This window comes from Vulpes lagopus, chromosome 3 (assembly GCF_018345385.1).
Source record: "Vulpes lagopus strain Blue_001 chromosome 3, ASM1834538v1, whole genome shotgun sequence".
NCBI lineage: Eukaryota > Metazoa > Chordata > Mammalia > Carnivora > Canidae > Vulpes > Vulpes lagopus.
The window spans coordinates 160,134,786-160,147,487 of NC_054826.1; the positions used below are offsets into that span (position 1 = coordinate 160,134,786).

A 12,702-nucleotide genomic window follows, 5' to 3' on the forward strand; every position below is an offset into this window, starting at 1 on the left:
TTTCGAGGATGGAGTAGTTAATCATTGTGGTTTCCTGGGAAATTCGTGTTTGGCATTATGCTGAAAGTAATCATATATTGTGATCTTCTGTCTAGTAAAGTGAGGCACCCCCCTCCATGTGCTTTTCTAAACACACATTCGTGAGCACACACTCCTAGCTCACCTTTTTCTATCGGGACTTCTACACACTTTACAGATACTGCATAATTCACCTTCTACCCCTCCACTCTGTATTGTTGATAGAAATAATAACTTGAGGGGCACCTGGGTGGCTCAGTCGGTTAAGCATCTGCCTTCATCACATTTCGTGATTCCAGGGTCCCAGGATCGAGCCCCACATTAGGCTCCCTGCTCAGGGGGGTGTCTCCTTCCTCTGTGCCCCCATCCCCACCCCATGCTCTCTCTCTCTCCCCCCCTCTCTCTCAAATAAATAAAATATTAAAAAAGATAATATGCTTAAAAAAGAAATAACTTGGTACTCAAAGCTAAAGCAAAGGGGTGCTTATAGACTCACCACGTGTTAACATTAGATAGAGCACAAATTCCCAAACTGTGATCTTCAAGGCAGTCTTTACCTCAAGGAGAAAGCCCAGATTGAGGAGAGACTGTATTTTGAGTATCTTCCCTTCAGCAAGTGAGGCCAAGAAGAATGATAAAAAGCTGCCATTTCGCTACTTAAAAGCAAGACTTTATTCTTCTGGGATAGCTCATGGTGAACATAAACTCAGATGAAACAATCCTATTAATTTGTTTGTCTAAATTCAAGATCAAATTTGGATGGATTCAACTTCTGAAATGCTGCTAGCGAGCTCGACAGAAGTGGTCCTCAGGAGTCGGGCATGGTTCAGTTATCTGCCGGTTCCACCAGAAGAGAGTTCTAGGAGTCCCAGTTACATTTCCAAATACTTGCATTCATTTAAGTAAAACCCCAGTCCTTTTCGTACCCAGTAGATTTCATTTTGGCCTTCTGAGTCTGCTACAGACTCAGCTGTGCTTACTGCTGATACTGCAACCCCAAAGTCAATTAAAATCTAAAGACAGGCTGATCCTCCACCCACTTAGGCACATTTAACCAGTAACTCAAAGGTGACATAAGGGTGAAAGTCTACAAATATTCCAGCTCTTAATAATAAACTGCCACTGAATGGACGCAGTCTTTACATCAAAGTATGAAAGAAGACGCTGGCATGTTTCCTGTCACCCAGAAATGGTTAACGACTCATCAGGGACTGGGCTGCACAGACAAGAAGTTTAGGTAGGTTCTCCAAGCAAATTAATGGGAAAGACAGAGAGAAATGTAGGCCCGTTGATTGGCCTTTTGGTAGTTGACACATAACAGTTGTATCAGAAAGGAATTAGTTATCTGTGTTGTAAGAAGACTGAACGCAAAGAACAAATGTCCTTGAACTTTGCTCTAGTGTACAACCTTTATTATTGGATTGTTAGATTTATTTAAACTATAAAGTAAAAGTAGAGGAATTAAATTTCAGGTAATTTAATAACCATTATCCACTTCATTATTTTCTTGTACACACCTATAAAGTATTACTCTCGTAATTGGATGTGCGGACCTGCTTTTCAATTTTCTCCAAACCCAAACAGATTTCAGTAAGGTTCCTTGTGACCTCTCTACCTGTTTTTTTCTTATGCCATATTGGTCTCTTCTCTGCACTTTTCTTGATCTTGTTCCTCTGATTTCTTCTCTTTTGCTTTTTCCTTCTCAATTCTTCTGATTTACCTTAATTCTTCTGATTTTCATCAGGAGCCCTCCTTTTTTCTCTTTGTTTTTCTTCTTTAAATCTGTTTTCAGCCTATTTCTCTCTTGGTTTTGTCTTCCCTTCAGATGTCACTTTTCTTTCTCCCTTCCTGTCCTTTACGCTGTCTCTGCCCACTTATATACCGTTGACAAGAGCTGGAAACAACACAATTCAATAACTTGTCACATGTATTGTTAGTAATGGACAGTCTACATCCAGGAGCGTTCAGGGCCAGCTGTCTTTTGATGTGGCCCTCGGGGATTCAAACCAACAAAAGAGCAACCCTTCATGTCCATTACAGAAAAGACAGATGTCAGCTAACCACATTCACAGCAGAAAACTGAAAAATAAGATCTTTGATCTCCAAAAGCTCAGATAAAATATATTTTTATCAAGTTGATATAATAAAAAAAGTGGGACAGAATACTTTGAAGACTGTAGGAGAGATAAATATAAGATGGTGCTGAAAGACATGTGAGCTTCCCTTCCTCCCTCTGTGTTAAAAACCATTAGGGAGAAATCCATTCACATCCATTCCAGTCCATGAGGCATCTTTGTGGAGTCGTAAACTGTCCCCATGCTGTGGCATTTATCTCCACAATATTCTAGTGACCTAGGAGAGCAGACGTGCGTAGGAGGCTGGTGATGCCTCAAGGCAGAACTGGCCCTGGTCTCATGCGCTTCTATCTTGCTGCCTTCTAGGTCAGCCCTCATTTCCCAGATTCTCCTCCTTCTGCACTTACCCCTTCATCCCAATTCATTCTCCACCCTGGTGTCAAATAAATCTAACTAAAATACTGCTTTTGATATACATTACTCTTCTATTCAAGAACTTCCAGTACATAATGAGCTGAAATTGTAGTCGGGAGTTACCTAATTGGTAAAATGGTGTGTTAGAACAGCTCTCATATCGACGTGATAGAGTTGTGGTAATGATCCTAAAGAAATAATATATATCAAAGTGAGCTTTGAACTGGGAAGCCCTATAATGTATAAAATATTGTAACTGGATTCCCCTGATAGATAAGTCCAAACACAGTCATGCCATTGAACCAGCCTCCTTGTGTATGGCCATCTGCCTTTCTCCTCTATGTTGTGTTTACACTGACCACATGTCAGCTCCCAGGAAAACCCTGGCCTCACCGATTCTCTGGATCTTTTGGATTTGTTGTTTCCTCTGCCTGAAACACAACCCCCACCACCTCTTTATTTCACTCCCCTCCCCCCGCAGCTTTATGGAGATGTAATTGATGTATAACATTGCATAAGGTTAGGATGTGCAATGTATTCTTTTGCTACACATGTATCGCAAGCTGATTACGACTGTAGTGTTAGCTGACACCTCCATCCCATCATGTAATTACCATTTTTTTTTTTTTTGTGATGAGAACATTTAAGACTAGTTTCCTAGCTACTTGGAAGTATATAATATAATATTGTTGACCATGATCACTACACTCTGCTTTCATCTTCTAACTGCAATTTTGTACTCTTTGACCAACACCTCCCATTTCCCCCACCATTCTACTTGGTTTCCACAAGTCCAGCTTTTTCATATTTCATATGTAAGTGATGTCATATGGTATTTGTCTTTCTCTGACTTATGGCACTTAGCATAATGCCTTCAAGTTTCATGTATGATGTTGCAAATGGCAGGATTTTCTTCTTTCTGGTGGTTGAAGAATGTTCCATTGATGTTTGTATGTATGTGATATGTGTATCTCTCACATCTTTATCCGTTCATCTGTCAATGGCCCCTTAGGTTGTTTCCATATCTCGCCTATTGTAAATAATGCTGCAGTGAACGTGGGAGTACAGATATCTCTTCAGGATCCTGTTTCATTTCCTTTGGATATATACCCAGAAGTGAGATTGTGGATCAGGTGGTAGCTCTGTTTTTCAAATTTTTTTTGAGGAATCGCTATACTGCTTTCCACTGCAACTGTACCAATTTGTATTCCCACCAAAAGTACACAAAGATTCCCCTTTCTAAAGATGTATTTATTTATTTGAGAGAGAGAGAGAGAGAGAGAGAGCGCATCCGTGAGTAGGGGGAGGGGCAGAGAAAGAGGGAGAGAATCCCAAGCAGGTACCTTGCTGAGTGCGAGCCTGATGTGGGGCTTGATGTCACAACCCTGAGATCATGACCTGAGCTGAAACCAAGAGTCAGACACTCAACTGACTGAGCCACCCAGGCACCGCAAGGATTCCCTTTTCTACACATCGTTGCCAACATTTATACTTTGTCTCTTGATGGTAGCCGTTCTAACAGTTGTGAAATGATGCCTCATTGAGGCTTTGATGCATTTCCTGATTATCCGTGATGTTGAGTGCCTCTCCATGTTGGCCATCTGTATCTCTTCTTTGGAAAAATGTCTACTTAGATCCTCTGCTCATTTTTAAATTGAATTGTTTATTGCTACTGAGTTGTGTTGAGATTTTTATAACTTTTTAGTATTAACCCTGTGTAAGATACGTGATTTGTAAATGTTTTCCCCCATTCCGTAAATTGGCGTTTCATTTTTTTGTGGTTTCTATTGCTGTGCAGCAGATTTTTAGTTTGATGTAGTTCTACTTATTTATTTTTGCCTTTGTTGTTTGTACTCTTGGTGTCATGAATATATATAAAAAAACATTGCTAAGACCAATGCAAGGAGCTTTTCCCTTATGTTTTCTTCTAAGAGTTCTACAGTTTCAGTTCTTACATTTAAGTCTTTAGTCCATTTTGAGTTGAGTAATCAATTATGTGAGTGGTACAAAATAGGGGTCCAATTTCATTTTTCTGTACGTGATATCCAGTTTTTTCAACACCATTTCTTAAAGAGACTATCCTTTCTGCACTGAGTAGTCTTTGCTCCTCTGTCAAATATTAGTTGACCACATATGTAGGGGATTATTTCTGGGCTCTCAGTTCCGTTCCTCTGATCTATGAGGCTGTTTTCATGTCAATACCATATTGTTTTGATCACTATAGCTTTGTAATGTGGTTTGAAATGAGGAAGTGTAATGCTTCCAGATTTGTTCTTTTTTCTCAAGACTGCTTTGGCTTTTTGAAGTCTTTTATGGCTCCACATGAATTTTCATCACAACAAAATGGTGCTCACTTCCTCTTAATTTTTTTATTTTTTAAAATTTAAATCCAATTTGCCAATATATGGTATTACACTCAGTGCTCCTCCTATCAAGTGCCCTCCTTAGTACCCATCACCCAGTTATCACCTCTTCTTTAGAGAGCCCTTTCCCATGCATCCTATCCTTATTATTCTCTTCCACGGTATCATATTTGTTTTTTCCTAGTACTTACCATGCAATCGATCATCATTTTATCTATTGATCTTTACTTATGTATTGCCTACTTCCCACACTAAATTGTGGGCTTCATGAGAGTAGATATTTTGTCTGTCTAGTTCACTTTTGTATTTACAGAATGTACCATAGTACCTGGCACAGAATAGGTACCAAATGCATATGCATATACACATCTCACCATAGTAGCAAATAATAGACACTTAACAAATAGCCACTGAAAAACTTGCTTAGAGAGGTTTTTGTAAAACCCTAAGAAGGACGGACTTATATTTAGGGAAGCCTTGGGAAATAGGGTCCTCCATGAACTTACATCTCAGAATGCCAGGAAAGAGGATAGTAATAGGAACGAAGACTCATTATATATGAATCATTGTAGTGCTTTGTTATAAGAAAACTGGGAACATTCTTGAACAAAATTAAGTATAAGATCGCCTAATGAATCCCAGACTTACCATTAAGATGCTACTCTGAATATCTTATGTTGAAATAAAAGAGACTTACTGGTATAGTAGGTGATACATTTTATGTCCAATGATTAATAAAAGTTGTATATTAACTAAAGGAAGATTTATATTTTAATTTTCAGCCTAGAACAACTGCATTTGTATATATTTACTATGACTGGATTTAAATTTCAAACCCCATTTCATTGAAATGAATGTCAAGAATTATTTAATTAATTGAATATGAAATATAAAATTATTCAGAAATAAGATCTAACAACTTGCTATTATGCTGTTAATAATATCAGCTCTAGAATATACTTTGCTATGAAATTAATCTTGGCTTGACTTAAATTCTGTGAGAATATACAATATCCACTTTTTCTTTGTTAATCTTATACAATATGTTTAATATTTAATAATACTTATAGAGAAAAACACATCCTTTGGCCTAATCCATTTGAGTTGACTACAAATTATTAGAATGGGAAAATATTATTATTTTTTATGGTTGTTTAAATAAATATCACTAGTAGCTGCAGTATATTCTGTAATTTGTCCCCCTGAACATCTATTCCAAATCATCTTCTCTCTTGCCTCCTCTATTACAGAAGCTAAAAAGCTAAATAATCAATTTTCCCTACCACCTTCCAGGCAGAGATGGCCATGAGACACGGTTGTGGCCAAGAAGCCAAAGGGAAGTCAGGAAGTATCTTCAATTCTACGTAAAAAGACAAAGTTTTATTGAATAGATTGAGGCATCTTGAGCGCAGCAGTCAACTTGTGACATGAGGTCCAGCATGAAGCTAAATGTCTACAAGCTAAGGATGATGGGGATGGAAAGATGAAATGAGCCAGGTCCCTAATGGCATCAATGAGTGACACATAATACCAGCTCAGGATTGCCAACTACAGGATTTCTTATTGTAATAAGAAATAGAGAATGGGACCCAAAGGGAAAGGAGAGAAGCTGAGTGGGGAAAAATTAGAGAGGAAGACAAACCATGAGTGACTCCTAATTCTGGGAAACAAACAAAGGGTTACAGAAGGGTTGGGGGGAAACTGGGTAATGGGCATTAAGAGGGCACATGATGAGGTGAGCAAAAGAAAAATAAATTCCTTAGAATTAAGCCATTGTTTCTAGTACACATTTTCTAGCATTTGCAACTGAACACATTCTTAACAGGTACACTTAGGGTCAAATTTAAAGCGGATTACACAGAGACTATTTAATGACTTCAAGTCAATAAACATTTAGAAAATATTTAGTTTTATCTTAAACATCCTAAAAACATTTAATTCCTGTTTAAAATGAATAACTATGACCCTATTCTTACTAGTAACGCTTTGTTATAGTATATAGAACTTGTAGAATGAAATGTATTTGCAGATATTTACAGAAAAGAATAATCAATTTATACACCACTTCAGGCTCTAGACAAATGGCTGAATTTCCCATTTTGCTGAACAATTTGAGAACAGAGGGACAGCACTTTTACACATTTTTGAAAATGCCTGCAATGTATTAATGTCTAATGTTCAGGTAACCATTTGATTCATTCATTCAATGGACATGTGCTGAATGCCTTTGCATCTATTCTATGGCTGCATCATGAAAACTCTCTATTCCTTATTATAGCATCTCACAAATCTGTTAATTTTTTTCCTAAAAATTTCATAGTCCCCATTCTCAGACACCTCCCATTTCAGTCAAGATTTACCAACAACATGCTATTATAATGTCTAATATTACTCAAGTCAAATTTATCATGTTACATGTATTGTTTTCTTCTGAAAACTGAAATAATTGCCAAAACAAACAAGCAAAAAAATCTTATGATGGAGAAACTTTGTTTTCTACATGTGTGATTTAAATTCAAATTCAATCTCTCAATGAAGAAGAATGAGTAGATCTATAATCCTAATAAATGATTTTAGTAGTTGGGGTATATTCCTAGTGACTTTAAGCCATGTAGTTTGTAGTTTAATTTCTATTAAATTAAGTTTATTTCTCTCCCCAACCCCCATTCATTTAATGGTTCATAGTTGACAGTATTTCTCAGGTTATTCCTATTCTAAGATAAAACCAAATATATACTGAAATAACTTTGTTTTAAAATTTAATTATTTTTGATTAGGTAATATTTGTGTTTGGTATATACTTTAAAAGTTACAAAAGGACACATGTGCAAAGTAGATCTCCATTATTTCTTCCCAAACACATTGTTCCCCTTCTTGAGGCAACTACGATTCCCAGTTCCTTCTGTAGTCTTACCTAAAATTATTTTAAATTTGCTCCTTTATCTAATGGACACTCAAGCAATTATAAGTGTAAAAATGTTTTACAACTGAGGTGATTGCCTGGTTAAATTAATTTCCAGACTAAATTTTTGTTACATGTTCCAAAAGCACTAGGATAGGATAGGACACTCTGCTAAAGGTTCGTGTGGAGGTAATAAACATTCTAAGCAGAGGCAAAGTTCGAAGATCACCACTGAATAAATATTATCTTAAGATAATTAACACAAGCGCTTTTATTATTCAGCTTTGCTAAATATACATAGAGGAAATGACAAAAGATAGACATAACATCAAATCATAAGGACTTGATTAATGGAAGTTTAAAGGCCAGCTTTTTTCATTTTATGCCTTGGTTCAAACAAGAACTCAGAGTCTGTATCTTAGAAAGCTCATGAGATTATTATGTTCACCGGTTGATGAAGCTGTGATTTGTAAGATGTTTTAATGAGGCATTTATGGATGCATATTTTCAATTCCATTCCCACTTATGAATGTTTGAGCATCAAGGAAGATTAATTAGAAAACAATCTCTCATCCCCTCACACACTTTTAGTAGCAATTTTTGTTTAAAGACTACACAAAGGTGTGTGTTTTGAATTTTAATTAATAATGATCAAGAAAAAAGGTGAAAGCTGAAGATCAATTTTTAAACATATTTTGAGGGGGTCAGAAAGCAATTAGTACAATGAGATAAGTCAACAATCTATTTGTAATTGTCAAATGTAGTCTATGTGTCTCTATTACAAATGAAATTTGTGTCCATTGTGGAAGTTTTGAAAAAAACAGATAAAGCAAAAGAGGAAAAACAGAATCACATAAAACTATAACACCCGGAGATAATGACCATTAGCTTTTTTTTTTTTTTGGTATATTCTTTTGTTTAGCGTTTACATACATTTTATAATACTATAACCTTACTAAGATGTTGATAATCTAGTTTTTACTAAATATATTATGAATATGTTTTCATACAGTTATTATTCTAAAAATTATTTCTATCTTTTCTTTATTACAAAGAGTGCAGTATTTTACATCTTTACAGATAAACTCTTGCTTCTTCTATACATGTTTCTGTGGTATAAATTACTAGAAAAGAAATTACTAGCTCAAAGGGCATACAATTTTCTAAGGCTCCCATCATCAGTAAGCAATGATTTTATTATTAAAATTTTTGGTTTCTGATGGTAATCTTCTCTATTTCATGTACATGCCTTTGGTTACTCAAAGTTATTTATCATATAATTATGAGAAGGCATGAAATTTAAAAAACTTTTTAATAGCTGAATTTCAGTAGCCATCCCAGGCATGAAAATTTTCAGACGTTCATGGTTTCAGCAAATATTTTGAGCACCTACTCTCTATTTCTATGTAGAAGGAAGCCTAACCTATTCCAAGAAGATTAAAGAGCAGCCTACACTGATATGGATTCCCTCTAAAATTAGTTGATAACTTTGGACTAATGTTCCAAGGCTGTTTGTTCTCAGCTGATCCCCTAGCACTTCTTCTACGTAGTACCTTTTATCCATAATGTCACACGTAATATGGGCAATAACTATGATATGGCTCTCATTTTACTAGCAATTTATTGAGTAGTTTCTGCCTACTGACAGACTTTTAAATATTACGCAAGTTTTGCAAACATGATGAATAACATAGTAAGACCAATTATGCCTGAACTTGCCCCATTTTAAACAAAAGAGACATTTATATAGGCATCACTAAACCTCTCTATATAAAAAAATGAGGTTTTATTTCCCCTTTACAAGTAGAAAATATAAACTACAGCCAGTTAAAGCTACTCTCTCAAGACAGTGGAAACCCAAATGCAAATAGGATAGAAGAAAAGATTAACCGTAAAGAATCAGATCCAAATATCCAAATGTCATCTTATATAATCTAATAAATTTGAAAGACATTAACAACATCATCATATAATTTCTTAGGATATCAAGTTATTGGTATATTTTATTTTTCAGCAAGTCTAACATGTGCTAAAAATAGGGGCACCTGGGTGGCTCAGTGGTTGAGTGTTTGCCTTTGGCTCAGGTCATGATCCTGGGGTCCTGGGATTGAGTCCTGCATTGGGCTCCACGTGGGGAACCTGCTTGTCTCTCTGTTTCTCTCTGTGTGTGTCTCTCATGAATAAATAAATAAAATATTTTTTTAATGTGCTAAAAATAATAATCTCACAAAATTAACACTCTTTAATGGTTGGATGATGAATTTTACTTTAAAGTGGATGTTAACTTCAAGTCATCCTTAAATTTTTTTTGAGATTCGAAAAACTTGCATTAAAATGGAACACCTGAAAAAACAGTTCATGTCATTAAAAACTTACTTGTAGCTTCCTGTTAAGTTTCTGATTCCAGAATAGTGGAATTTTTCAAGATACTCTTTTAACCTCTTGTTATCCTTATATAAATGGTAAACATAACTTATTTCTGAAATCTCAACTTTCGCACGCATAACACAGACAACAGAGAATTTTGAGACACGGTGTCTGGGGGGGAGAAGAGAAACTGGGGGCAAGCAGAAAGGATATAATTAATCCCCTCAAACACAAGCTCATAGAGAATGTGTCTCTCACAAAATTACCAAATTCTCCACTAATAGTCAAGAGTAGAGGAATAAAGGTAAAATATATTTAACTTAGATAAAACTTTACCCTGAAATAGCCCAAATTTTGAGTTTACTGACTTGTTGGCATCAGTTCAGATGGTCTGTCCAATTCAAACCATACTCTGTATGTTGCCAAGTGTATCTCAGTGAAGCTCGGAGGGTGCCCCCCCCCCAAATGCATTGTCCTACAATAAAGCCTCTGGGAAATGAAAGTCATTCTGTTTCCCGGAATAGACTTCTGCAGTAAGAATCTGAGTGGTAACAGATGACTTTAATGGCATCATGCAGGTGCCAGCAGAACCACAGAGGAGCAATGCTTCTAAACTATGGGTTATAAATGCAGCCACGCTGTAGATAGATGTATCTAGGTGACACCAAGAACTTAAGAATGGGAGGTGATCATGCAGCTAGAATTACAGGCAGTGGACAGTCCCTAAACTGACTCATTAAACACAAATGGATGATCTGTCAGAGAATAATGACTTTTAGGACTTTCATTCTCGCTCTAATGCTTGATATTAATGACCTTTCAGAATGGTTGATATCACTGGAATTTCATCTGCTACAAAGAAAGAAAACCAGTAAATGAATCAGTGTCTGAATGAAGGGACAGAATTCTCTCTGAAAGGGAAGCAGAATGACAGTTGTTGGAGGATAAGGACAAGTGTGGAACTGAAATATGCATTTCACAAACAAAACTCTCTTATTACTTCCTAATTTAATCTCATGGATTATATGGAGGAGGAGAGGAGAGGGAAAGAAAAAGGGAGAGAGATTGATTTATTTTACTGGAGACAGTATGTCCAGTTGATAAACTTAAGCTTGGCCAAAAAATTGAATCCCTAGACACATATTCACTATATAGGTCTCCTCCTCCCACAAAACCCTGAAGTTTGAACCACAGCACTTTTTATTTCATGAAAGCCTGCTTATGTTACTTTAGCCTGTCAGCAGTAAAAGAGATGTGTCTTACTGATCATTCATGGGCTTGTATGTCTGTAGTGTGAAAAGCTCCATACCAAATGCTGCCATAGAGGACTTCAAGGTCTAGGTCAAAGTTTCTATAAAAGTCCAGGTAGTAAATATTTTAGGTTTTACAGGCCAGATGGTTTCTACTGCAGCTACTCCATTCAGCCACTGTAGCACAAAATTAGCCTATATGTAGGTGTAGATGTATCTTTATCTATATATAAAAATGAGTATGGCTATTTTCTAAAAATCTTTATTTATGGAAACTGATATTTGAATTTTGTGTAATTTGTATGACACAAAATATTATTTTTTTTGTTTTTTAACCATTCAAAATATAAAGACAATTCTTTTTTTTTTTTAATTTTTACTTATTTATGATAGTCACAGAGAGAGAGAGAGAGGCAGAGACACAGGCAGAGGGAGAAGCAGGCTCCATGCAGGGAGCCCGACGTGGGATTCGATCCTGGATCTCCAGGATCGCGCCCTGGGCCAAAGGCAGGCGCTAAACCGCTGCGCCACCCAGGGATCCCTAAAGACAATTCTTAATTCACAAGTTATATAAAACAGGCAGTAGGCTAGATTTGACTTAGTCCAACTCCCTGTTCTAGGTTATAATAAATGGAAGGTATGTTGCCTTGACAATATACAAACAAAACTCTACAAAGGTTAAAGAGATCTATTCCAGTTGAAAACTTCATGAAGGAGGTGATATTTGAACTGATTTGAAGGGTGGGATTTTAATTTAAAAAAAGTTTACATTTAGGGGCACCTAGCTTAATTGGTTAAGCATCTGACTCTTGATTTCAGCTCAGGTCGTGACCTCAGGGACATGATATTGAGCCCCACATGGGATTCTGTGCTAGGCATGGAGCCTGCTAAAAATTCTCTCTTCCTCTCCCTCTACCTCCACCCCTGCTCATGTGTGCTCTCTCTTTCTCTCTCTCTCTGTCTCAAAACAAAAAAAAAAAATTTACATTTAATTATTTTTTTACATTTATGTTCACTTATGTAATACCCATATTCAGCTTATTCATAGCACAGTTTTTAATTCAAATAACATATATCACTGAACAAGTAAATTCCTGTATATTGTAGCCTAGCAATGCTTATCATGTTTTCCATGCTATATTTTTTATGATAAGAACACTTAACCTGAAATCAATCCCCTTAACAAATTTTTTGTGCTCAGTACAGTATTGTTTAATATAGGCCCAATGTTGTACCACAGAACTCTATAACTTATTCATCTTGTGTAATTGAAATTTATACCTATTAAATAGCAGGTCCCCATTTGCCTCTCC

General features: G+C 36.2%; 1 protein-coding gene across 1 annotated transcript in view; it reads left to right on the forward strand.

The window, feature by feature from the left end:
- The first annotated feature begins 1,166 nt into the window (after window positions 1-1,166).
- Window positions 1,167-12,702, forward strand: part of SLC44A5 (solute carrier family 44 member 5) — a 110,814-nt gene continuing 99,278 nt past the window's right edge. Inside the window, exon 1 of the mRNA XM_041749495.1 lies at window positions 1,167-1,255. Coding sequence (XP_041605429.1) covers window positions 1,170-1,255 — 86 coding nt within the window. The 5' untranslated portion in view covers window positions 1,167-1,169. The remainder of the gene's footprint in view (window positions 1,256-12,702) is intronic.